The sequence below is a fragment of the Girardinichthys multiradiatus genome, chromosome 12 (assembly GCF_021462225.1).
Source record: "Girardinichthys multiradiatus isolate DD_20200921_A chromosome 12, DD_fGirMul_XY1, whole genome shotgun sequence".
Lineage (NCBI taxonomy): Eukaryota > Metazoa > Chordata > Actinopteri > Cyprinodontiformes > Goodeidae > Girardinichthys > Girardinichthys multiradiatus.
Genome location: NC_061805.1, coordinates 6163797 through 6190679, shown reverse-complemented (window position 1 = coordinate 6190679; position 26883 = coordinate 6163797). Strand labels below are relative to the sequence as shown.

Genomic DNA, 26883 nt, shown 5'->3' with positions numbered 1-26883 from the left:
CAGACTGAACAGACAGGAAGGGAAGCAGAGAACACAAGGACTAGGATGTAAACAAACAAAATGTAAACAATAAGTAAACACAACCTAACCAGAGGGGCTGGAGAAATATGATAATTAGTAAACAAAACAAAACGCAAAGTCTAAAATGTCACATCCTGGCAGTACCTCCCCCTCAAGGTCAGATTCCAGACAACCAAAAGCAGCACACAAAGTCCAAAACAAAAACAACCCTACCAAGGTGGGTGGAGGTGGCCTCGGACAGAGGGCGAGAGTCCAAAAACAAAAACCCTAGATCGAGAGGCCAGGGGCACATAAAAAACAAGGGTCCAACATTTTGGCTGCTAATGAGCCAGAAACAGGGCAGCGACGATCAGGAGGCCTGCCATGGAATAGCCAAAGGCAGGGCAGCAGGCGTCTAGGAAACCGGCGGCGACAGAGATGCAGGCAGTCCGGAGGTGAGGCCAGGCGACCCCACGAAGAGAGGTCCTCGGAGGCCGGCGGCGAGGCCAGGCAAACCCTCGGAGCGAGGTCCTCGGAGGCGAGGCCAGGCGAACCCTCGGAGCAAGGTCCTCGGAGGCGAGGCCAGGCGAACCCTCGGAGCGAGGTCCTCGGAGGCCGGCGGCGAACCCTCGAAGCGAGGTCCTCTGTGGTCTGTGGTGTGGCTCAATCCATCCTTTTAGCGCTGTAGCTCTGTCTGCTTGGTCCTTGTGGTGGGTTCCTTCTGTCACGGTCGGGTTTTGGAGTGGACAGGAGCGCAGACAAGAGCTTGGAAACAGCATTTCCAAAAGCAGTCTCTCAGCTTTAATCAAAAAAAGTCAAAACGTAACAAAAACACTGCAGGTACTGAACAGGGTCGAGATCCAAACACTTACATTACAGACACTGCAGGAACATGGAGACTCAAGGCAGGGACGAGGATAAAGGGTCGAGTTGTAACGCAAGGAACCCACAAAAACATAATGAAACTGAGAAACTGAAGGGAAGATAAGAAACACCAAATCTAAGAACGAACAGGAAACCCTTAAAGCAAACCAGATTACAGAGTAATGAAACCTAACACCACACAGACTGAACAGACAGGAAGGGAAGCAGAGAACACAAGGACTAGGATGTAAACAAACAAAATGTAAACAATAAGTAAACACAACCTAACCAGAGGGGCTGGAGAAATATGATAATTAGTAAACAAAACAAAACACAATGTCCAAAATGTCACATTCTGACACCAATAGAAAAAAAAGGTGCAGACAGCATAGGTGACATAAAAACTGGGTCATTCTGTCCTGTTATAGACAGGATGGCAATGGAACTGAAACAGCATATATCTTCAGAAACAAATGAAGTACAGAAAGGTTTGCCAGCTCTAAGCACCAACCACCCGTTCCTCGACCAAATATGCACACTGCCTCTGGCCTGTCATCATGGAGTTTACGAGGAGAAGATGTCAGCAGATCTCCACAAAGATTCATTCCCTGAACTCGTATATCCACATCTTTGACTCTTCCAGTAACACCACTAAGCTGTGAGCGCAGTTTTTCTAGTTTGAATCGTTTGTAGAAACAGCAACAAAGACAGTCAAACAAGTAACCTGGCACTTCTTGCCATCAATCCTTTAAGAATAGGATCCTGGACAGCCACAGAATTTTTTATGCTTTTGCCCACAACCACAATAACAGCTGCGTTGTCCTGTTATGAAGATCTCTGATTTTGTAATACATTTGGCGTTGATGACTGAAAATGTCCACATATACAGATACATCTAGTGAACCAGAATTCAGTGAATTCATTGTAACAGTTTACATACTACACTATACTCCATACATTAATATGTCATGTTTTCATATGCTTTAACTAAACAGCAGACTACCACATATTCACTATCAACTTTATTAGTTAGTCACTCACAACTCTGACGTGCAACACGTCAGAGTTGTGAGTGTACCTCTGTTTGTACTTGTGTCTGTGTGTGTTGAGAAATGTTGGAACAAATTATCCTTCAAAGCATCAGTAAAATGCTTAGTCCTCGTTAGCACCTGCAGAAAAACATCTCTGGAGCCGCCACTGGGTCAAAGTCTGGCACTTCTTCAAGAACATAATTTTCAGTCCATTTCATGTTTCCATACATGAGTCCTAAGAGTGCAATAATTGCTTATTAATGCCTTATGACGCGACGCTGCGTTACATGTTATTCGGTCTTTGTTACAGACTCCACCTCTTTCACGTGAACGCGCCTTAAGCCGAATTAGAAAATCCTGGGTTAACAAAGCTTGTCCAAATACCGCGTGGTGACAACGGTCGTCTTTCCTCGGTTCTGTCTCCTGGGCAGCCGTTGCCAACGTCAAGGATCCCGGAGCTAATTCTTGCCCCGATCCGGCTCGGTTTCGCCCCGTTTCTCTGCAGCGGATTACGTTTTGATTACTAAATCTAGCATTGGAACATCTAGGATAACTGCGCGCACTCGCTCCGCCGCACAGGGGAGAGAAGTCGCACATCGACCCCCGGATCACAACAATGATGATGATGATGAACGCAGACAGAGGTGAGGAGAAAAGAGTTTAAGACATATAAATGTATGGAAAACAGCAAAGATACATATGTCTGATAAATGTACATTAACAGATGAATATGTTATGATCACAGATTTTCAGATGATTAAAAAACAGGAGAGGGCTCATTTCTTTAGCTCTAAGGAGCAAGAACTTATTTTGAAGTTGTATGAAGAAGAGCGAGAGATCCTAACAGCTAAATCCAACACCACCAGTGCCTCCAAACTGAGAGAGGAAGCCTGGCAGAGGATAGCTGATAAAATAAATGCGTAAGAGTCACACATGTTCCTTGGTCATCTAAATTTGGAAATATTATCATGAAAGCTGTACTTTTTCATTATGTCTCTCCTAGATGCATGCTTTGTAAAGAAATGCATACCCCATGAACCCTTGCACTTTTTGGTATGATACAATCACAAAGTTCAGTGTGTTTTATTGGGATTTTATGTGAGAGAGTGAACACCAAGTAGTGCATGGTTGTGAAGGACATTTCTTTTCAATATTTCTTACAAGTAAAAAGTTTGTATTTGTATTCAGATTCCTTGGATTACTACACAGCTTGCTGCAATTACAGCTGCAAGTTTGAGGCGGGGATTTTTCAGTTGTATGCATTAGGAAATTGAATCTACAAATATCACCCCATAGGTTGCATTTAGGTCTTGACTTTGACTGGGCCATTCTAACACATTAATATACTCTGATCTAAACCCTCCGACTATAGTTCTCACTGGATGTTCTCCTGCTTTCCTGCTGGAAGTTGATCAGGGCCCATATTCACAAAGAATCCTAACACTAAAAGTTGCTCCTAGTGATGTTATTTTAAGAAAGTAAAAATTTTGTATTTGTTTGTATTTGAAACCTTAGAGTTTCTCGAATTCTACGATTTTCTTAAAATTTTACCTGGGTAAGATAAAAGTTATTCACAAAGCACTTTAGGCCTTCAGAGAGCTCCTAAAGTGAACAAATACTAAGAGTAGTGAGAACTTTTAGTCAGCCTATGGTTGTCTTAAGCAGAGAAGATGGTGTAAGACCAAGGGACAGGAGATATGTTCTCCGTGCAAAAAACAACAGTGAATTAATAAGACCCTACTGGCTCGATTGTGCAGGGATTCACCCCAAGTCAAGTATGTGAACAAATAAACTTCTATAACAGTCATATAATTATTAATATAGAGATAATATAAACTTTATCATCCCTCTAGGGCGAAAGTAAATAATATCAGCAGCAGGACAGGTTAAGGTGCCCCTCTAGTGAGTTAATATTAGGAACGAAAATTATAGAAACAATAATGAATAACAATGAATAAAGAATGAAAACATTGGCAAACAATATAGTACAGAATAATTTAAATATTATTTACAGACTGTAAAATACTTTAAAAAATAAACTTTTTGAACAAATTGGAAAAAGTCAGAAAACACACCCTAGACAAGACAGTATACATAAAAGGAAGATGTAAATGAGGTGAGTAAGTATTTGCTGTATTGTGCATGATGATGTCAGCAGCCATAGCCTAAATGGTTATCAACACCCACCTGAGTGTAAGGAAGTTCTCTGGTGTGCTCCAATCTAATCTCTAGCTTCTGATTGCAGCAGGTACCAGAGCTTCTCACATTCCAAGCTGGCATATGCTGAATGAACACCCAAGTCTGCCTATTTGTTTGCACCATCATCCCGGGACCAAATCTACATTTCAACACTCTGAATCACTCTAATGCTAGGAGTCCCTGGCAGGAATTTGTAGGCTAAGTTTTAACAGTTCTAACAGGTTTTCCTTCATCCATCCTCCAATCAGATCTGACCAGCTTCCCTGTATTTGGTGAAGACAAGCACCCCAACAGCATGATGCTGCTACCACTATGCTTCACCATAGGGATGACATGTTCAGGGTGTTGGTTTTCTGTTACAACTAGTGTTATACCTGTAGGCCAAAAAGTTCAATTTAAGTCTCATCTGACCAGAGCACCTTCTTCCACATGTATAGTGTGTCCTCTGCATGGCCTGTACCTAACCATTTATAATAGGACTTCTCATGATTTTGCTTCAACAATTGCTTTCCTCTTGCCACTCTTCCCCTAAAAAATATTTATGTAGTACATATCTAGTAGTTGGGTCACAGATTCTCCCACCTGAGCTGTGGATCTCTGCAGCTCCTCCAGAGTCACTATGGGCCCCAGCTGTTTCTCTGAATAATCGTCTCCTTTTAGTTTCAATTGCCATATTTTGATTGCACTGGATTTTATCTATGGGTATCAGAGTAAAAGGGCTAAATAGAAATAGAAACTGCACTATACAGACTTTTATTGCCAAATAATTTTGAAAACCATGTATCTTTTTCCTTCCATTTCAGAATTTTGTGCTACTTTGTGTGGGTCTATTAGATTAAAGCCCTATAAAAATGTTGAAGTTTGTTGTTGTAATGTGACAAAATGTGGAAAAGTTCATGGGGTGTTAATACTTTTTATTGTATGGCAACTTATAGTTTGAATATCTAATGAGTATCTGATGTAATAGTCATGTTTCTGTTTCAGGGTTTCAGATAGTGGCTATAAAAGGACATGGCAACAAGTGAAAGTCAAACACAAGAACATCATCCAAACAGGTATTCTTGCAAAGCAACAAACATCAGATATTAGAGACCCTTCTGTCAGGTTTTAAATACTTTCTCCTGCACCTTGTTCCTAAACTTATTTTTATTAGTTTTTAGACCTTGCTAATATGCCATTCTCTTTCAAATTTGTGCTCAAATGTTTTTTCTCAAATTCGTCCCTGCACAGCAAAAAGGAAAAGGGCAGAGGTTCTGAGGACTGAGGGAGGTTCGGGAAGCCCCTCTCTGACCTCAGCAGATGAGGATGTGGTGCACAGCAGAGAAAACACATTGAGAGTGGAGGTCCTACCTGGAGGCGCCTGCGTTGGACCCATCAGGGGATCTGACAGCTCTTTTATGAGTGGTATGTTTAATTCATCCATGTTAAGTGCCGTTTGTACATTTGGAAAAAACTGGGCTTAATGTTGTTGACATGATGAAAGTGTCAGGCCATCCGGTCCTCCTCCTGCCTGTTACTAAGACAGAACCAGAGAGCCTGAGCGGTGATGAGACAGACATCAGCGAGCCACATTTTGATGGGGTAAACACCTTTACATATGCTTCATTTGAACCATTTAAATTAGAAATTTTATTACAGACTGTTTTTTCCTTTTCTTTTAATGAAGGATGTGCAGAACAGCAGTTTTCAGGAGGTCGGCAGCTCAGCAGGGGCTACAAGTGGGACCAGGTGTGCTGAGGTGAATCATGATTCAAGTCTAGACAGATGAATTAAGTGAAAACAAGTATAACCAGGCTGCATCAGCTATTTAGTAGACTAATATCACACTATGTTTTGCAGAAGCAGACAGATGAATTAAGAGCCCTCTACTGCTGTTACCTCAAAAAGGAGATAGAGAATCGGGACCAAGAGATGGCCTACCGAGCACTTAAAATGAAGAAGCTGGAAAAGGAAATCCTGTTACTTAATAAACAGCTAATGTGATTGTAAAAAAAGTACTTAGATTTATTATATTAATGTAAATTGACAAAGGACTTGTTATACTTATTACAGAGCCAACCCAAGGTATGAATAATCTTAGCCACAGCTTTGGGCCCCTAAGCAAGTAGGTGGCTCCCAAGATCTCTTCAGTTCTCATACAGACTGTAGATCTCAAAAACCACTCATTTGTAGTAAATAAGCTCAATTTCAAAATTTCTTATAGTTTTTGAATGGTGAATTTAACAGAACTGAGATGTACAGGGGTTGGACAATGAAACTGAAACACCTGGTTTTAGACCAAAATCATTATTTTTTAGTATGGTGTAGGGCCTCCTTTTGCGGCCAATACACCGTCAATTCATCTTGGGAATGACATATACAAGTCCTGCACAGTGGTCAGAGGGATTTTAAGCCATTCTTCTTGCAAGATAGTGGCCAGGTCACTACGTGATACTGGTGGAGGAAAACGTTTCCTGACTCGCTCCTCCAAAACACCCCAAAGTGGCTCAATAATAGTTAGATCTAGTGACTGTGCAGGCCATGGGAGATGTTCAACTTCACTTTCATGTTCATCAAACCAATCTTTCACCAGTCTTGCTGTGTGTATTGGTGCATTGTCATCCTGATAAACGGCACTGCCTTCAGGATACAATGTTTGAACCATTGGATGCACATGGTCTTCAAGAATGGTTTGATAGTCCTTGGCAGTGATGCGCCCATCTAGCACAAGTATTGGGCCAAGGGAATGCCATGATATGGCAGCCCAAACCATCACTGATCCACCCCCATGCTTCACTGTGGTCATGCAACAGTCTGGGTGGTACGCTTCTTTGGGGCTTCTCCACACCGTAACTCTCCCGGATGTGGGGAAAACAGTAAAGGTGGACTCATCAGAGAACAATACATGTTTCACATTGTCCACACCCTAAGATTTGCGCTCCTTGCACCATTGAAACCGACATTTGGCATTGGCATGAGTGACCAAGGGTTTGGCTATAGCAGCCCGGCCATATATATTGACCCTGTGGAGCTCCCGACGGACAGTTCTGGTGGAAACAGGAGAGTTGAGGTGCACATTTAATTCTGCCGTGATTTGGGCAGCCGTGGTTTTATGTTTTTTGGATACACGTACCCTTTCAGACAGCTTCTTGCATCCACAGTTAATCCTGTTGGATGTGGTTCATCCTTCTTGGTGGTTTGCTGACATTACCCTGGATACTGTGGCTCTTGATACATCACAAAGACTTGCTGTCTTGGTCACAAATGCGCCAGCAAGACGTGCACCAACAATTTGTCCTCTTTTGAACTCTGGTATGTCACCCATAATGTTGTGTGCATTTCAATATTTTGAGCAAAACTGTGCTCTTACCCTGCTAATTGAACCTTCACACTCTGCTCTTACTGGTGCAATGTGCAATCAATGAAGACTGGCTACCAGGCTGGTCCAATTTAGCCATGAAACCTCCCACACTAAAATGACACGTGTTTCAGTTTCATTGTCCAACCCCTGTATTTATAGATTTGAGTAAATGAGCAAATGTACTAGTCACACAAAGGAACATCTCCATGGCTTGATACTACAGTTAACAGTCACAGTTAGATGTCAAGCAAATTTGACTTATTGACCCATATGTCCTCCAGCATCTTGCTAATAGGTACAGATCAATGATCAAGAATATCATTGAAAAATTATTTATTTGAGTGATTCGACTTAAAAATGAAACTCATATTTTCTGGATGTAAAACTCGCAGAGTGAAATATTTAAAGTGTTAATTTCTCTAATGATGGCTATGGCTTACAGCTCATAAAAACACAAAATTTAACAGAAAATTAGAACATGATATAAAACCAATTCTAACTGCTGTCAGGCAACTACAAAGCATGTCCATGTACTGTACAGGATGTGCAATAAATACCTGGTTGAGGCTCCTTTTACATGAATTACTACATAGAGGCAATGCAGCATGGGGGTGATCAACCTGTAGTGTTAAGGAAACCCAGTCTTTAGCTCATCTGCATTGTTTGGTCTGGTGTTTCTCATCTTTCCCTTGACAATACCCCATTGTTCCTAGATGGGGTTTATGTCAGGTGAGTCTGCTGGCCCATCAAACACAGTGATGTTAGTAATTAAAGCAGGTGCTGGTACTTCTGGAAGTGTGGATAGGTGCCTTGTCCTGCTGAAAAAGGAACCAGAATCTCCTTATCACTGACTGTGGACACTTCACACAGGACCTCATGTAGCTTTGATTCTGTGCCTCTCCACTCTTCCACCACTGGCACCCTGATTTCAAAATGATATGCAAACCGAGTGTTACCTGAAAAAAGAACATTTGAACCACAGTCCAGTCCTTTCACTCTTTAGCCAACATAAGACACTTCTGACATTTCCTCTGGTTCAGAAGTAGCTTAATACAAGGATTACAGCAGTTGTAGCCCATGTCCTGCATATGTTTATATGTGGTGTCCTTTTTAAGCTCTGGCTTCAGCTTCAGTCTACACTTGTGAATCTGCCAACAACTTTGGAATGGGCTTTGCTTCACAATCCTCTCAAAACTACGTGTGCATCATTTTCTAAAACATGTTTTCTCTCAACTCAATTTTCTATTAATTTGCTTAGATATAGCATTGTCTGAACAGTCACCTTCTTTAGCAAATAACATTTGTGGTTTAACCTCCTAGTGAAGGTGGCTTTCTGCTTGACAATTGCTAAGTCACCTAATTTACTGAAATGTACCTGCAGATAGCATTTTTATCAAAAATCAGTGGATCCTGCATCGGAGGCCCACAGTAACTGTAGAAACGGGCTGATGCATCTAAAATTAGGTGAAAAGGTTTAAAAATACATTTGGAACTCTGTCTGGGGTTTTGCTGTTTTTAACCGTCTGCATTATCATTACGAAGGGAACCGGGTCATTAATAACACATTCAGAGATAGGATGGGCTTTTAGAGCAACAGAAGATGCCACTGTCTCAAGAGGCATTTGGACAACTTTGTTTGTGTTGTTTCAGTATTCTAGCACTTTGCACTTAAGGCTGATAAAATATAATTCAGTAGTAAGTCTGAGATCATGTCTATTTCTGAGAGGGTTTTGCAGAATTGCTAAAACGTATCAAAATCTGCACCAAAAATGAAACTGTTGTCCCCCTGCCTTCTCATTTCTTTATTCTAGGTTCAGACCATTCATGTGGATTACAGTCAGATTACTTTGGTTACTCAGGACCTGTTTTATTTTAATTTGTTGTATGTGGACATGTTGTAGTGATCTCACTTTACTCTCCTGAAACATTTACAATCAGGTATAAAGGGATATGTTGAGACATTCTGGTTTATTTTGCCTCTTTGAAACATTATCAATATGCTGTATTTTCATATTTATTTCATATTTCTCATTTTTTCCCTATGAATGTGAAGAAGAGCAAAAATAACCTGGTTCAAAATAATTTTACAATAACAATCATTTGAATTATTCAAACATCCATTTAGTAATATGTAATTTTCATTATTATTTATAGTTATGTGTATTATATTTCTAAACTGCTGTAAGTATAATTGTATTTATTTCTTTTTTTTAATATCATGATTTTTGTATGCACTTACTAAAAACACTAATTTATTATATAAAAAAACTGTCTCTTGCTGTAAATACATCAAAGATTTTATACAGTATAAGAGCACGGCATACTATCAGGTCATGTCGGCGATTTCCTTGGGAAATATGAATATTGCTTTCTGTAGAAGAGCTTATTAACCATTTGGTTCAGGGGATTATTCTAAAAAAGCAGTTGTTTGGGAGCCCCAAATCCGTCGGTGCACGACTTGCCCGCCATTGCGCGTCCACGACGCTGTGGGCGGCCTGGACATTCTCCAATGGATCTGCAGCGAGGAGCTCAGGAGGAAAATATGATTGGGAATGTAAACCTCGAATCAAGTCCAATCATTTCTTCTTGGAGCAGTTCTTAGCAGTGCGGTCACTCTGTAAGGTAGCCGCTTGTTCCTCAGACCTGCAGCCAGTGCGCGTCCACGCCATGGCCGCTCATGCAGCCTTTTTAATCGAGCGCTGAAAACAGGAGTTGAATGGCTTGGAATGACGGCTGCTAAAAGCTTGAAATGAGGATGCCATTGTAATCTCCTGTTCTCTGTTCATCTGGATGTGATGCATGACTGGTTGAGTTTTTTTTTTTTTTTTTACAAAAAATGTAAATTTTTAAAGGTCACTCATAAATCAGGATTTCATTCAGCCAAGTTTTACGTCTGTTTTTAAACAAATGCTGTATTTTTGTGATATTTCCTGTCTAACTTTGACACAAGGCATTTCCCGTTTATAAAAGGTGCTCGCCATGCAGCATAAGACTGATAAGCTTCAGTCATTTCTTGTACTTGAACTTGGATCTGGGAATGTCATCAAACCAACATTACCCAGTTCCAGGTTAAAAAAAAACCCAGTTAGGAATTATCATCAATGAACAGGATAACTCCTATTAACAATCCAAGGTAATCGCAATATATTTCTTTGCAATTTCTGCTTTCAAACAAAGGAGGTTGTATAGCATATAAAAGTTCAATTTGGACAGAAAAGCAAATCAACTCTTTCTGTCTGTCTCATCCTTTACTGCCCTATCAAGGCAGCCATATTGGATTTTAGGTACAGAACTTCTAAAGATCTTTTGATTATTGTTTTCCAACCTCAAAATAGTAATTTTCAACTTCTAGGTAAAAAACGAAACACATAATCAAATTGCACAATCCAACCAATCAGTGCCAATGAATCAGAATGTTTTGTTTTTCTGATATAAGACAATGAGCTGATAAAGTTCAAGTCCTGTTGCGATACTGTGTCAAGGAGGTGGTGCTACTTATTCATGCATTGAGAATCTTTGGTTCATAACTTTATCTGATGCCTGGGTCAAAACTCCGTCATCATGGCTGGATCTACTTTGATGACCCGTTGCAGGGTGTCCAACTCCAGTCCTCTTTGAAGGCTACGATCCTGCAGCTTTTAGACGCATCCCTGCTCCAACACACCTGAATCAAATGGTTTTACCCCTGGAATTACTCCTTCAGCATGTCATCAAGTTTGATTCAGGTGTGTTGGAGCAGGGATGCGTTTTAAAGCTGCAGGGCAGTAGTTCTGGAGTTGGAGACCCCAGAGCCATAAACCTAATGATAGAGTAATATATAAATAGAAAGTGAACTAATACAGAGACGGTCTAGGAAATAACTCATATTCAGGAGGTTATTTACACGACAGTATTGATGAAAATATGTTCATAATCAGAATCATTTCTGTTAAAAGCTCTAATAGAAACGCCTCCGAACTCCGCACTAGTTTGTCCTTCCGTGCCTCCCATACATTCACATGACTTCCACTGCGTGTGACTGCCCTGCATTCTTCAAGTGTCATGGTCAGTTTCACAAGTTGGTTTCCACTTATAGAGAGACGCTAAGCGAACTTTAACTAGAGATTACTACCCGTCCTTGGTTTAGTTTTGCGCAAACATCGCACAGTTGTGTGGAAGGATCTACTGTGTGGAAGGATCTACGCCTCGGATTCTGTCAAAGTGCATCTTCAGCCTGGAGGAGGAAACCCATGATCGACCACTGAGGATAACTTATGGCTGGGCTCACGCCGCCGGACACAAGGAGGTAAGATCGGATCTGCTTCATTCACATGTAATTGTTAGTTCTGATCTTTCAATTTCAAAATCTTTTTAAAACCCCGCCAGTTTCTCTTTCTGCACCTAACCCGTTCCACACATCCATCTGTGCTTTTACAACGTCATGGCTTCAGAGCAGCAGCTTGTGACACTTATCTGACTCCTCTCCACCGGCTGCTGCACCTTCAAAGAACTACTTACGTATCTGCTCGTGTTGCAGGTGCAATTATTTCTTCCTCTATGATGGATCAAAGGTCAGAGGAGAGGGGGACCCCACAAGGAATGGCATCTGCTATTTCTACCCTGAGGAAGTATGAGAGGCTCACAGCACAAAAGCCATTAAACATTAATAATCATGCTCTTTCTAAAGGTTCGATTTTCCTTGTTTTCCACTCAGACCCCTTTGGACAAGCAGGATCTGCTCTGTGGTCAGCTTGCAGGCGTGGGCCGCTGTGTTTCTGAGCTTTCCTCCTCTTCTGTACAAACCCTGAGGCTGCGTCGCTGCAAGTTTGCCATCCGCATGAAGGAGGACTTCTTCTGGGTAAGAGCTCCGCCAGCCAGAAACAGTTTGTGTTTTTCATTTCTTTTTAAGAATGAGCCATTCTTTGACTGTAAATGTGTTCTCTGGAAGGCTCTTGGCTGCTCAATGGAAGTCCCTACTGAGAGTGTCTGTGAGCTCCTGGATCATCTCATCAATCTCTTCTGTTTCTACAATGGCTCTGTTCGCCAGAGCTATCAGGTGTGGCCAGTGTAACTTCTCTACATTTAAATTTAAGGATTGCAACAGGACAAATACCCAAAAATAACCCTGTAAAAGTTAAGAGTGTACCTCCATCAGAGATTGGTATCAGGCAATTTCCTCTTGATTTACTCTGATTGGTCAAAAATCAGTTTCTTTTTCCCATTTCAGTAATTGCATTAAAACTTAACACTCACATGTTTGATCTGTAAACATACAAACAAACAGCACTTACCTTTACACCATTACTTTATACCTTATATATTTTTGCTTTTACTGAAAATCAGAAAAAGGTTAGGTTATGTTTGATGCATAAATGGGTATAATCTTATACAGTGCCTTGCGAAAGTACTCGGCCCCCTTGAACTGGTCAACCTCTTGTCACATTTCAGGCTTCAAACATAAAGATATAAAATTCAAATTCTTTGTGAAGAATCAACAACAAGTGGGACACAATCGTGAAGTGGAATTAAATTTATTGGATGTCAAACTTTTTAAACAAATAAAAAACTGAAAAGTGGGGCGTGCAATATTATTTGGCCCCTTTACTTTCAGTGCAGCAAACTCACTCCAGAAGTTCAGTGAAGATCTCTGAATGATCCAATGTTGTCCCAAATGACTGTTTATCAAATAAACTGAAAAGTGGGGCGTGCAATATTATTCGGCCCCCTTGCATTAATACTTTGTAGCGCCACCCTTTGCTGCAATTACAGCTGCAAGTCACTTGGGGTATGTCTCTATCAGTTTTGCACATCGAGAGACTGAAATTCTTGCCCATTCATCCTTGCAAAACAGCTCGAGCTCAGTGAGGTTGGATGGAGAGCGTTCGTGAAAAGCAGCCTTCAGCTCTTTCCACAGATTCTTGATTGGATTCAGGTCTGGACTTTGACTTGGCCATTCCAACACCTGGATACGTTTATTTGTGAACCATTCCATTGTAGATTTGGCTTTATGTTTCGGATCATTGTCTTGTTTGAAGATAAATCTCCATCCCAGTCTCAGGTCTCTTGCAGACTCCAACAGGTTTTCTTCCAGAATGGTCCTGTATTTGGCCCCATCCATCTTCCCATCAATTTTGACCATTTTCCCTGTCCCTGCTGACGAAAAGAAGGCCCAAACCATGATGCTGCCACCACTATGTTGGACAGTGGGGATGGTGTGTTCAGGGTGATGAGCTGTGTTGCTTTTACGCCAAACATATCGTTTTGCATTGTGGCCAAACAGTTCGATTTTGGGTTCATCTGACCAGAGCACCTTCTTCCACATGTTTGGTGTGTCTCCCAGGTGGCTTGTGGCAAACTTTAAATTAGACTTTTTATGGATATCTTTGAGAAATGGCTTCCTTCTTGTCACTCTTCCATAAAGGCCAGATTTGTGCAGTGTACAACTGATTGTTGTCCTATGGACAGACTCCCACCTCAGCTGTAGATCACTGCAGTTCATCCAGAGTGATCACGGGCCTCTTGGCTGCATCTCTGATCAGTCTTCTCCTTGTTCGAGATGAAAGTTTAGAGGGACGGCCGGGTCTTGGTAGATTTGCAGTGGTCTGATACTCCTTCCATTTCAATATGATTACTTGCACAGTGCTCCTTGGGATGTTTAAAGCTTGGGAAATCTTTTTGTATCCAAATCTGGCTTTCAACGTCTCCACAACAGTATCTCGGACCTGCCTGGTGTGTTCCTTGGTCTTCATGATGCTCTCTGCGCTTTGAACAGAACCCTGAGACTATCACAGAGCAGGTGCATTTATACGGAGACTTGATTACACATAGGTGGATTCTATTTATCATCATCAGTCATTTGGGACAACATTGGATCATTCAGAGATCCTCACAGAACTTCTGGAGTGAGTTTGCTGCACTGAAAGTAAAGGGGCCGAATAATGTTGCACGCCCCTCCTTTCAGTTTTTTACTTGTTAAAAAAGTTTGACACATCCAATAAATTTCATTCCACTTTACGATTGTGTCCCACTTGTTGTTAATTCTTCACAAAAAAATTTGAATTTTATATCTTTATGTTTGAAGCCTGAAATGTGGCAAGAGGTTGATAAGTTCAAGGGGGCCGAGTACTTTCGCAAGGCGCTGTAAATCCTTCATTTTCTTTTGGATTCAAAACTGCTACTTTGTCAAAGAACCTGCTGCACATTTTTCATAGTTTATGTGTTATAATCGTTAGAGGGAATAAAAAATCACAACTGACAGGTATTGGCCATTGTAAGCCTGATCGGTGTATCTCTAGCATAAATATTTTCCACCCACTGCATTCTATAATGTGAAGTTTGTTTGCTCTGCAGCTCAACAGTAAGGAAAGTCTGGCTGCTGAGTGGGCACGATACCTTTTCCACGTGCTGTCTGGACCCTCAGAGTTGCACTACATCTTACGAAGCGTGAGAACCATAGATCTTACAAAAGTAAGTTCTAAACATTGTTAAGAGTTCTGCTTTTGGGTGCTTGTTGTTTATCTTGCCCTGCTGCTGGAGACAGGATATGACTCTGTGAAACGGCCCTCTGGAATTATCAGCGTTCGGCATGTCTCAATGAAATGTCCAAATATCTTTCATCTCACATTTTTACCTTACTAAAAAACAGCAAGATTCAGTAAATTGACAATCATATAAATTTTATATTGAATCAAAAATATTTAACTGTAATATAAATACTAAAGTGGCAACTTTTTTTTCTTTTTTTAGGAAAAATAAGTATTTTTAAGATTGGATGCTAACAAGTTTTTAGAATCCTTCAATCTCATGTTTGAAACTGTCTTGTAAAACAATTTTTAAAATCATGACTCTTAGGAAAAAAAGGTTTGCATGAGGCAAAGATGAAAACCCAAAATTCAGTAGAATATGTCAAAGCATCAATAAAAAAAAACAGACATTCAAACAGGCCTCTGAAAAGTGTTAATTTTGATGAACTCAGTACTTGGTTGGCCTCCTTGCATGAATAACTGCATCAATGTGGCATGGAGGCGATCAGCCTGTGGTTCTGCTAATGTCCAGGTTGCTTTGATGGCCACCTTCAGGTTATCTGCATTGTTGGGTTTGGTGCCTCCTTTTCAAAATCCTCCATAAATTCTCTATGGGGTTCAGGTCAGACCAGTTTGGTAGCCAATCAAGCACAGTTCATTGAACCAGTTTTGGTACTTCTGGCAGTGTGGGCTGGTACCAACACCTGTTAGAAAATGAAATCAGCATCTCCATAAAACCTTTCGGCAGAAGGAAGCATGAAGCCCTCTGGTAGATGGCTGGGTTGACTGTGGACTTCAGAATACACAGTGGACCAACACCAGTAGATGACATGGCATCCCACACCATCAGTGACTTTGTAAACTTCTCAACTGTTCCTCCAGACTCTGGCACCTTGATTCCAAATTAAATCCAAACTTTACTTTTCTCTGAAAAGAGAATTTTGGACCACTGAGCAACAGTCCAGTTCCTTTTCTCCTGAGCCCAGTTAAGACACTTTAAGCCCATGTGTAGGTTTCAATTGGGATTTGTTGACTCCAGCCTCAGTCCACTCCTTGTGAAGCTTCCCCATATTCTTGAAGGAATGTTTTTTCTTGACCCCCTCTCAAGGCTGTGGTTATCCCTGTTACTGGTGCACCTTTTTTTTCTTTTACCACAATTTGCTTCTACTCAACTTTCTATGAGTATGCTATAACCTTTTTCACGACATTTAAATTTTCTGAGACACTGAATTTTAGGTTTTCATTACCTGCAAGATATGATCATCAAAACTACAAATTGTGAAGCCTTGAAACATTTCAGTCTGCAATATTACACTTTCTGAAATGACTGAAAGAAATGCTGAAATCCCTTGAAGTTCTTCACACATTTTCATGTTACAACCACAACCATGTATTTTACTGGGTTTTTAGGAACATAGTAGCACATATGTAAAGCGTGTAAAGATATTTGGTTTTCAGAATGTTTTTCAAATAAAACTATCTGAAAAGACTGGTCTGCATTTGTATTCAGCTATTTGGGTCAATGGTTAGTAGAGCCAAATGCAAGTTGTTTGTGGTATGTCTCAACCAGCTTTGTGCATCTGAAGACAAAATCCCGGCAAAATACCCTAAACTCAGCAAGATTGGATAGTGAGTGTTTGTGAAAAACCGTTTTCAAGTCATGTCACACATTCTTAATAGGAGTTAGATTTGGACTTTGACTGGGCCATTCTAATGTATAAATATGCTGGTCTAGACCATTCTGTTGCAGCTGTGGCTGGGTGTTTTGGGTTATTGTCTTGCTGGAAGATTTTTCTGTTTTAAAAATGACAACAATGAAAACCATGTATCATTTTCCTGGAGATTACATAAATTAATTTTTTCATCACTGGCTCTGTTATTCCTGTCTCAGTAACATGCTGTGGTGTAAAACTGAACTAAGTCAGCCTGGGTAGTTTTCTTCTTGGAGGCCCTAAAATATATGGATTCTGACTCTTCTTCTCAGGTTGACCCACTTCTTCTCCTCAAAGCTGCCCTCATTCTTCAGGCATGCCAGCGATGCCCCCTGGTGTTAGCAGGCTGTGTTCTTTTCAGAGGACGGTGAGCTGATATTTATACACCTGGTATAACGGACTTCCTTTTTCATATCTGCCTTTTTTCATCTCTTTAAGAGCTGTCAGCACACAGATGCCTCCGCAGCTAACAATGAAGGTCATGGTTCATGAGAGCAAAACATACACTAAGGTGGGAATTACTGTTTTTGTCCAAATGTTTCCTTAATCTTGTTTGGTAAAGTGCCCCTCAGTCCATCAGTATTAGAATAATGGCACATATACATTTTATAGAACCAGATCAAATGTAATATTTTGGTACAATTAAATTGTCCACATTCTGGTTAAGTTGGACTTTAAATGGATGTCATCACTTAAGATACTAAATTCATAGTTGACCCAATGTCAACAATTCCATTGTCACTGAGACAGTGGAGCTATCCCAAACCATAATACTTCTACCATCATGCTTCATTGTAGATTCTTCCTTAGTCTTTTTCTACATGTGGCCCAAATAAATCTGAACTTTCTTTTCAAAGAACATGAATTCAAATCATCTGGTCTTTGACTTTGATGTTCTTCTAACAGTGTAAGCTCTAAGAGCTTACACTCTCCGGAAAGAGCTTAGAGCTCTTTCCGGAGAGGCCCACAGGTCAAATATGTGCGAGCTATCTCAGAGTTTTTTTTTTATGTTCAGTTGTTTAGCTTGGTTTAGCAGGTCCTGGTTAAACTGTTGGTCACTACAAATGTACACCTCTCATTGGTGGTTTTCCTAAGACTGGCATGGTACACTTCAAACATGTTTCACGAAAGAAAAAGAACTGTTGCTTTTTCAGGCAAAGGTAGATGTGTGATGGCATAGATGGTCACTGACTTTCGTTGTCCACCTTAAAATCAATATTTGATGTCTTATTGCACAGTAATGTACCTGTTAAGGCCTAGTGGTAGACCCATTCTTCATACGGCTTCATGCTGTCTTTGCCTCGACCAGTTTGAAATTCTAACAGTATAACAACCTTGACTAAAATACCATGTTTTAAAGGTATTTATGATCTTGAATGTCTTTATTTAAAGCTGGAAAGCAACAATTATTTCTACTACAGTTAAAATTATTAAACAAATGTACTATTCCCATAATATTTTTGTTATATTTATATATCTAACATTTATCTTAAGTTATTTTAATTTTGATACATAAACATTTGCAAAAACATAAGATCAACACCAAGTAAATTTAATAGTAGTTTTAAAAAGGATATTGAGCTGAATATCATACCTTTTTCCATTCTGCTACTTATAGAGTAGCACCATTAAAACAAGCTCATATTAACTGGTTAAGTAATCAGGCTCGCTGCTCGAGTAGCCAGGCTGCTTAACACAGACACTACTTGTAACTTCTCAACTCTAATGGAGGCGATGGAAGGTGTTTTTGAATTCAGAAATACTTCCAAAGAGCTACATTTCTTTCTTTTTTATTTCAGCCAGCTGACGGACTGCATGCAGCAACATGTCGTAGAAGGGCTGTTCTGTAATGTTCCCTTCTCTAGTCACTCTGATACTTTCTCTTGCATCTCATTATAACTTTACAAATCCCTGGTACCTTGATGCCGGTAACTGGTCCACGTCTAGGACTGTTTTTTTTTTTGTCTCTGTCACAGGTGTTTAGTTTTGCTGTGGAAAAATAAATGGTTAGACTAGGAATTACTATGACCATCTCCATCTCAAAATCTTTACATCGTTTAAAACATTTTAAAAAAAATTTAGTTGGCAAAGAATCTAAAATCTACGACAGTTTGCAGTTTTCATTTGTACAAGTGCAAAACAAAAGATAACAGACATTTTATGACGTAATTACGGTTGATGTTATGGAGATTTTACCTATCAGCTTCCTATACGTTAAACTGGCTAAACAACTAGCCTAGCAGATTTTTAGCCTCACTTAACAGCTACTTTTGTGATCTATGATGATATTTATTATAATATTGATTGTCCTTTTTAAAAAGACTGTCAATAGAAAACCAAACTGTTACATTAACAGAAAATGAAGCTACTGTTATTTATTTTTTTGTGAAGACCCAGATGTTGAGTGAAGCGAGCCTGTCCAGCTCAGACGGTGGTCCTGTTAGCTCAACTGCTGTGTTCCTGACACCATCCGAACTTCAGTACCTGCAGGCTGCTCCTGTCGACAAAACTTCCCGGTAATGTTTTCCCTCCTTGACTCATCTCATGCACCTCCACCCAGTAATATGTTCAATTGAAACTCATTTTGTGTCCACCTACCAGGCTGTGCTGCCCTGGGCAATGAGCCATATTGCACATATCGAATCTCCACAGGACGGAACATATTTGAATTTGACCTTTTTAAAAACCGCTTCAGAAACCTTTTTAGTGAGTTCTGACTATATGGTTTTCTATCCTCCAGTTCCCATTCTACTCAAGAGAAAGATGCTCTCCCAAAGAAGACCAGGCTTTCAAGAACTTTGTCGGACACGCCCTCCTCTGACTCGGAGCCATCTCATCCAACATCGTGTCAGTCCCCTCAGAAATTGTCCTTCAACCCACACCTGTCAGGATCTCAAGACTCTGTGTTTAGTCCAGCTTCATCACAGAGCACTGCTGATTCCCCCAATCCCTCTCCTGTGTCACCAGTGCGTCCTTTTTCAAATGGAAGGAACTCTCATGAAACTGTGGAGAAAGCACTGGATGAGTCACATTATCACAGTTTTCACAGCTGTGGAGATGAAGTTAGCCAGATGCACAACGAAGCAGATGGTTCAGTGTTTGAGGAAAACCTCTATCTTAACGGAGGTGCCTTGGGTGGTGATGCCACCCGTGAGACATCATTCGAGGTCCGAGGAGCTGATTGTGGGAATGATCTATTACGTGATGATCAGATGGCAGCAGGAGAGGTTGAAGTCTCCTGCAGCAAGGCTGGAGGCCACAAGGCGGAGACGAAACGGCCTCCTCCGGTTTCCTGTGCTTTTGACAGTTTGGAGGAGAGCCCTCTGATCCCCATGATGCTGTATATGCACCGGGTCAACAGCTTGGTGCTGGCTTTGCTAGTGGAGCCTCATTTCATGAGTGACACTGCTTCTATGGAGGAAGTGGTGAGGAAACTCTTTCTTATATGTAGACAGCATTACTTGATTCCCTTATCAAGCTTTGATCATCCTAATATTAAGCTGACCTTGTTTTTGTGGCTTGTTTCCAGAATCACAGCAGCCTGGCTTCACTCAATGGACTTGAGGCCCATCTCAGGGCTATCTCCCCAGCGGCCCCAGATGCTGCAGGCCCTTACTTATTTGCCCATCATGACTCTATCCAGAGCACTCTGACAAGTAAGACTCCTGAAATACATGTGTCTCTCTCTGGTTAATCTTTCTTACAACTCATTCCCATCTTCCCAGTTTTTCTGCTACAGTAACTAGAAGCCAGAATCTGAGGAGGGATTCGGTAGTTTGTATTTGTCTTTGAATGGGCTAACGGCAAATGATTTAAAACTGTGATCAGCATTCCTTTGTGCAGCAGACATGCCTAGGCCGGGTTAATGGTCCTCTGTTATTGTGTGTCTCTGCAGCCAACGTGTCTGGCCGTCCAGGGGGAGCCCCGGAGCATCCTTTTGTCCGAGCCACATCACTTCTCCACTCGCATTTCTTTGACACTGAGACTCTGCAGGAGGCTATTATCAGGTCAGCATGGCTGTAGTCGGGGGAGTTCTTGTTCTTCTGAGAAGAAACTGGGGGGTGGGAGGGATAATTTGTCACATTTGTATGTTTAACATTCGTATTGTACATCTTCTAATGCGTTGTCTTAAAGTTCCATAGATCACACTCAAGCAGTCACAAAGAAACACCCTTTTATATGCTCAGGATTTCATGTTTGAAATAGAAATGTTTTTGTGCTCATTATCACCACAGGAGTGCCGGCACAGCGGTGTACGGGACCCGCACCGTGGCACACGAGACCTACTTCCAGCAGCACGGCGGATCAGTGAGGAACTCTGGCATCCCCAACCAGCAAGACAGCGCGTTCACGCTGCCCAGCAAGGCCCGACACAAACTCCTCAAACACAGGGTCAATTTGCTGTGAACGGACAGCATCGTGATGCCTTAATTGAGCGCTCCATAAAAAATGTAAAAAGAACTAGCTCAAGAACTTTGTGAATCAGGGTTTTAATCAAATTTTAGAATTTGATTAAAGATTTATTGTGTTGCTGCTGAACTTCACCCAATAACACAGAATATTATATGCTGATTAAATTAGTTTGTTTTGAAATTGTTACTGTTATATACATTGGATAGCATACAGTGCCTTATTCACGCTTTTCACATCACAACCAGAAACTTCTAGGGATTTTATTGGGATTTGTTATGGACTTTCGATGGACCAGCATGAAATGGTGCATCACTTTGAAGAGGAAGCAGAATATGTGGTTTTCAAATTGTTTACCCATATATCTCTAAACACAGTGCAATCAGGTACATTTAGAAAGCACCTAATTAAATTGATTAATATAGTCCACTGGTGTGGAATAAGTGGCAGCATCATGCTGTGGGATGCTTTTCTTTATCAGCTGTCAGAATTTATCAAAAGATAGATGGAGGCTGCAAAATACTTCACACTGAATCAGAGGGGTCACCTTCATGCAGGACAACCCTAAACACATTCAAACCTATCATGCTATGGTTTAGATCAAAGCATAGTCATGTTTTAAAATGGCCCAGTCAAAATCTGAACCTAAAATCCAATCTGTGTGAGAGTGCTGTTTACAAACACACTCCATCCAGTCTGACTGCCCAGAACTTATTTTTTGACAAAATGATGCAAAATGTTCAGTGTCAAGATGTGCAAAGCTGGTAGATATTTCCCTTAAGACCTGCAGATTCAATTGCAACAAAATGGGGTTCTACAAATAACTGATTTAGGGAGGCTGTATACAAATGCGTACCATGCTTTGCAGAGTTTTATTAGTAAAAAAAAAAAAAAAAGTTTGTATCATTTTCCCTGTATTTCACAATCCTGCACTATTTTGTGTTGGTCTGTTGCAGTTGTGACATGACAAAATGTGAAAATGTTCAAGGGTGGTGGCCTAGTGGTTAAAAAGCAGGGCATTCTTGTCCTGAAGAGGCCACAACTACCCTGGTTCATATCCCACAGCCTGCCACTTTAGGTCCCTGAGCATGACCATTAAACCCTGAATGCTCCCCTGGCACTGCACAATAGCAGCCTACTGCTCCCTGTGGGATGCAAAGAACAATTTCTCCATTGTGAGGTTAATGAAGTCTAATTTAAAAGAGGTATGAATACTTCTGCAAGACAATGTATCAATGTTCAGGGGCTGAAAAGATAACTGTTTTAAATGACTTTTAGCCACAGTTTGGGTAATATGTATATTGATTCACTGTAAAATAGATTATTTTAGGCCTAATATATTACCTTTTATAGAACTTGTTTACACAGTGTACAAATATTCCATTGTCATCATGCTAATGATATTTTCTTTCTTAAAGCAGCATGTTATGTTGCTCTTGTATGCTTTAGCACACACAATACGACCAAAGCAGCATATTTGTATCCTTGACTAAAAAAGAATGTTGAATATATTGCTTTATTTTCACATATATCACAATCAAACGTCAAGTGTTTATTGTTAATAAAAACGTGAAATATCTAATAGATCTGCTTGATGTTTTTACTGAGCCTGATCATTGAGAGGTGTACTGTGGTCTGTCAATCTCTAGTAGGAATTGCAGTAAAAGACGTGCTGTGAATAAGCCTGCTCCAAATATGGATTTATTAGGGTCATTAGCTGAGTGGCTGAATTTGAATGGACCAGATCGGCGCGCTTTGGGGCGCCTCATTATGCAGGCGCATTAAAAGAAAGCAGTGGGGGTCAAATGAGTAATTCAGGAGCAGGGACAAAAAGGGGGGCAGGGACTGTGAGGGGGGTCGGGATTCAAATTCTAAGTGATGAGCTGTGCCCATTGTCAGTGAGGTATATAGCGCGGAGAGAGAAGTCGCTGTTTAAAAACCGCAGACTTTAGGGTCTCACCATGGCTGCTCCAAACTATATATGGATTGCTTCGTTTGTTATCTTACTTACAAGCAACGCTGGAGTTTTTGGTCGCGCAGCGGACTCGTTTGGTTTTCTGTTACAGTCTCTGCAAACCGCTGATGGACAATCTGGACAGACTTTACGCACGGATGGAGTGAGGCGGTGGAGGCGCGTGAAGGCTGCGGCGCATCGGGGAAACTGCGCGGCGCTGAAAGCCCCCTGGCTGGAAAACAAGCAGCAAGCCCCCGAGGACGGCACGACGGTGCTGCAGCTCCGTGTGCGGACCTATTCCCCTGGAGAGTCGCTGGGTTTGGGTTTTCCCGGGAATTATCTTTCCAGCTTTTTCCGACGGGTTTACCGCTGCTGTAAGAAGAGAGTGGGCTGCGGGAGGGTTAAAGGGATTCAAGGTAGACTGAGAAGAGGTAAGAATCCAAAAAACATTGTCAGCGATCACTTTGACCCTACAAAGAGTCGCGGTTCCTGCCTAAATGATGCCATGGACAAATCCCATGCTCAAAAATAAACAGATAAATAATCATCTTATACAAGTCTTCAGCTCTAACTTTAAAATATGACAGATTTCATAAATATCAAATTGTGTTTTTAAATATCTATCCCATGAAGAAATATGCAGTTGAGTTCGGAGCAATCTAAATACGTCAGATTTTAAACTAGAGATTGTCAATTTTTGCACAGACCCTTAAAATAAATCACCAAATAGCCCTTTAATATATGAATATATAAGCTTTGGCGTGAATCGCCACCCATGGTGTACAGAAATATTTTCTTACAGTGCTTAGTGTGTTCACCCTCCTCTTTCCAAATAACGGAAGATGCAACTAAGCATGTCTAGTCAGTTTGATGTGTAGCTGATCTCCAACCCAAGCTGCTCTGGCAGAGAGTCATGTCACCCATCTTAAAAATCATAACCGTCTGCGAAACAATGGCTCCCAAATTTGGGTTTCTGGACCATACTTGATGACACAAACTAACAAGTGTGGGGTCCCAAACCTAACATATCGATTGGGCACCGCCACAAAAAACGGTAATTTCCTATGTCAGAACTTCAAACGTATGTCTGATTAAACAAAAAATATAAATCTTTGTCTTCCAAAAGGGCCAAAAAATTTCTCTGATTTGATATGTTAGCATGTGCTTTATTACACATGATTTTAAAATGCTGCAGCTTTTCTCATTTCTGACCTAATTTTGTCCTGTGGCATGATTGAAGACGGGACCCAGAGTAAGTGACTCAGAAAATTGAACTATGAAGGACAAGAATTTGGAGCAAAATTAAACAACTAAAACTCAAAAACACAAACTGCACTTCCAATAGTCTGTAATTGGAATAAAGCATTTAGTGAAGACGAACTGAAACAGGAATTTAAATTCGTGCTGAATGGGAAGCAGCGGATCAATTAACAGCTGCGGTGTAAGGTCTTTTTTTCTAGTTTAATCTGTGGCCTAAACATTCCTGTTGAAAGGACATGCAAATCGGCAACTGCTAAATTTTATGAGGCAAAACATGTAGATGTTTTCTGTTTGAACCGCACAGGATGGGGTACCTAGCTATGTTACCCACTTCGAAAACACCACAGCAGAGTTTAAGGATTAAAACAAGGATGCAGATCATAAATTATGGCTTTAACATGTGATCACTTATGGAAGAATTTAAACATACGAGTTAGTTTCTTCCTTCTTTGTGTCTAATGGAAACCCCCAAAGAAAAAAATGTGGATCTTATCTCAACATTTCTGTTAACCATACTAACATTTTAAATGCAAATTTGAATGAGAATCTAAATGAGAACCACGTTGGCAATCTCACAACGGAAGGGGACAGTGTTGCATTTAAGAGGGTTTGTTGGTGCTTAGATGTAAAACATTGTTTTATAAGCTGATGATACTGGATAAGCGGTGAGAAAGAGGAAATGATATGCAGCAACCGTACGTGATACAGAGACAGCATGAAGAATGGCCGTCTCATAAATGCCACAAGCTGTTTAACACTTAAAAGCAAAGCAGTATGCCTAATGACTTGATTATTGCAGTTGAAAAAAAGGACTAGATCATCAGCATACACATAAATCCTAGCTGGGTTTAATGTTCTATATATTGTTCAGGTACCTAGCTAAGAGATTAACAAGGAGTGGTGGAGATCTGATGCCTGACTGACCCATACAGGAGTGGGTGTGATGGATCATTGTAGTGGTTCCCAAAGTTGGGGCTGAGACCCCACCTGGGAGACAAAAACAAGATGTATAAATAGATCAAAGTGATTATATTTGCTGTGGAATCTGTGTAGCCATTTACCCCGTTTAACTGATAGAAATGCTTGTACTCTCAACTGATTGTTGGGGTCATGAGTCATCACTTTTGGGACCAGAAGCTGAAAACTTATGGCTCTATTGCATGAAATACTAGACTGAAAGTTGTTCTCTCCTCACCAGATGGAAGTGTGGAATTTGCCATCCCCAGGTGGATTTTATCAATGACAGTCATGAGAGCCGAGCTTCATCTTCAGCTCTCTAACCCACGGCATCTCGACATCAACCCCACCGTTCCCTTCATGGTGAAGCACAATTTTCCTACGAGGTAAAGTTGCTTTTCCTGTTTTAGATAGAGTTGTCACTAGTAGAAAAACCCCCTAATAAACTGATCCTGGATGTGACCATTCTCTTGTAGGTACAGACTGGTTTCACGGGGTGATGCAGTAGAGCTGAAAGTGGACCTTCTGTCCCTTTTCCAGCACCTGCAGAAAATGGCAGGTGCTGGAGGCCAAGGTCACAGCTTGGTAAACATGCAGCTGGGCTGGCTGTTCTCCAACAAGGACCTAACAGGTGGAAAAACCTCTTCAGAAATTTTGCAGGATACCAATGGAACAGCATGGAATGATAACAGGGTCATAGCTCTGGAAGTGGGCTTGGTCCTGGGCTGCAGTCGGGCTGGATCTGGAGTCCCCTGTGAAAGTGGGGGTGTTCATCTTTCACATGCACCCTTCATGGTTATACATTACAGATAGGACTTTTTTCAGTATGGAAACATTTCATGTCAAAAAAGTTCATACTTTTAGAGGTATCATGCACTTCAATGTCAGGTTTCTTAATTTATACAAGTTTAGCAAGCTCTACATATAAAAATGCATATATATGTATAAGCATGTAAATATTTAGTTTTAAAAGTTTATTTTGTCATTCTTTGACAATAAAGTTCTGAAAAACCAGTCTTGTCTTCTGGTCCACTTTGGTCAGCTGTTCTACTCATTTAAGATATGTGGCTATAATTGTGGACTTTGGGAAAAGGTGGTGAGAACACCTGAACGAACAAGGCAGGTACATGTGATGTGACCCTGACGAGCCTAGCTAAATTTACTGTTACTCTGCAGAAAAAGAAAAACATCCAATGTCAGTGAGTACAATTGCATCTCCATATGTTGCAATATGATAAAAAAAACATTCATTTCAGTAATTGTTTAGTTAAACTTGAGTATATTCATTACACACAGTAATATTTAATTTTATTTCCTTTCAGTTTGATGATCATGGATAATGTAAAACATTTACTTTTCATTAGGCTAACATTTTTGTATTAAACATCCCTTTTATTTAGGTAAAATTCTAACTGAAACCTTGGATTATGGGATTCTATGAAATGTAAGCTACAGTAATCAAATGATCAGAAATAGTGTGGTTTTTACTATGATTTTCCCTTTTTGCAATGAATTACTGATATATCTTGAATTGAGATGCGTCTGTACACGATGTGGTTCAGTTCAGCTGTGCTGTACATTTAATATATGTGCTGGTGGAAAAAGGTGCTGAGACCACCTGAAAACACAGACAGACAGACAGACAGAGAGAGAG

At 40.7% G+C, this 26883-nt stretch overlaps 3 protein-coding genes across 3 annotated transcripts; all 3 read left to right on the top strand.

Annotated features, from left to right (window-relative positions):
• The first annotated feature begins 1153 nt into the window (after nucleotides 1-1153).
• On the top strand, nucleotides 1154-6088 carry LOC124878070. The gene is made up of 7 exons (XM_047381830.1): nucleotides 1154-2539; nucleotides 2641-2815; nucleotides 5079-5149; nucleotides 5325-5498; nucleotides 5578-5675; nucleotides 5761-5832; nucleotides 5934-6088. The coding sequence occupies exons 1-7, from the start codon at nucleotides 2512-2514 to the stop codon at nucleotides 6075-6077; spliced, it is 762 nt and encodes a 253-aa protein (XP_047237786.1). The 5' UTR covers nucleotides 1154-2511; the 3' UTR covers nucleotides 6078-6088.
• A 5115-nt stretch (nucleotides 6089-11203) lies between these two features.
• hps4 (HPS4 biogenesis of lysosomal organelles complex 3 subunit 2) lies at nucleotides 11204-22642 on the top strand. The gene is made up of 12 exons (XM_047381828.1): nucleotides 11204-11719; nucleotides 11951-12041; nucleotides 12128-12271; nucleotides 12362-12469; nucleotides 14764-14880; nucleotides 16921-17015; nucleotides 17087-17159; nucleotides 19040-19164; nucleotides 19389-20073; nucleotides 20178-20304; nucleotides 20544-20655; nucleotides 20884-22642. The coding sequence occupies exons 1-12, from the start codon at nucleotides 11688-11690 to the stop codon at nucleotides 21053-21055; spliced, it is 1881 nt and encodes a 626-aa protein (XP_047237784.1). The 5' UTR covers nucleotides 11204-11687; the 3' UTR covers nucleotides 21056-22642.
• A 287-nt stretch (nucleotides 22643-22929) lies between these two features.
• si:ch211-170d8.2 (uncharacterized protein LOC571755 homolog) lies at nucleotides 22930-26243 on the top strand. Its single transcript, XM_047381500.1, has 3 exons — nucleotides 22930-23443; nucleotides 25471-25615; nucleotides 25706-26243. The coding sequence occupies exons 1-3, from the start codon at nucleotides 23020-23022 to the stop codon at nucleotides 26040-26042; spliced, it is 906 nt and encodes a 301-aa protein (XP_047237456.1). The 5' UTR covers nucleotides 22930-23019; the 3' UTR covers nucleotides 26043-26243.
• Nucleotides 26244-26883: the final 640 nt, after the last annotated feature.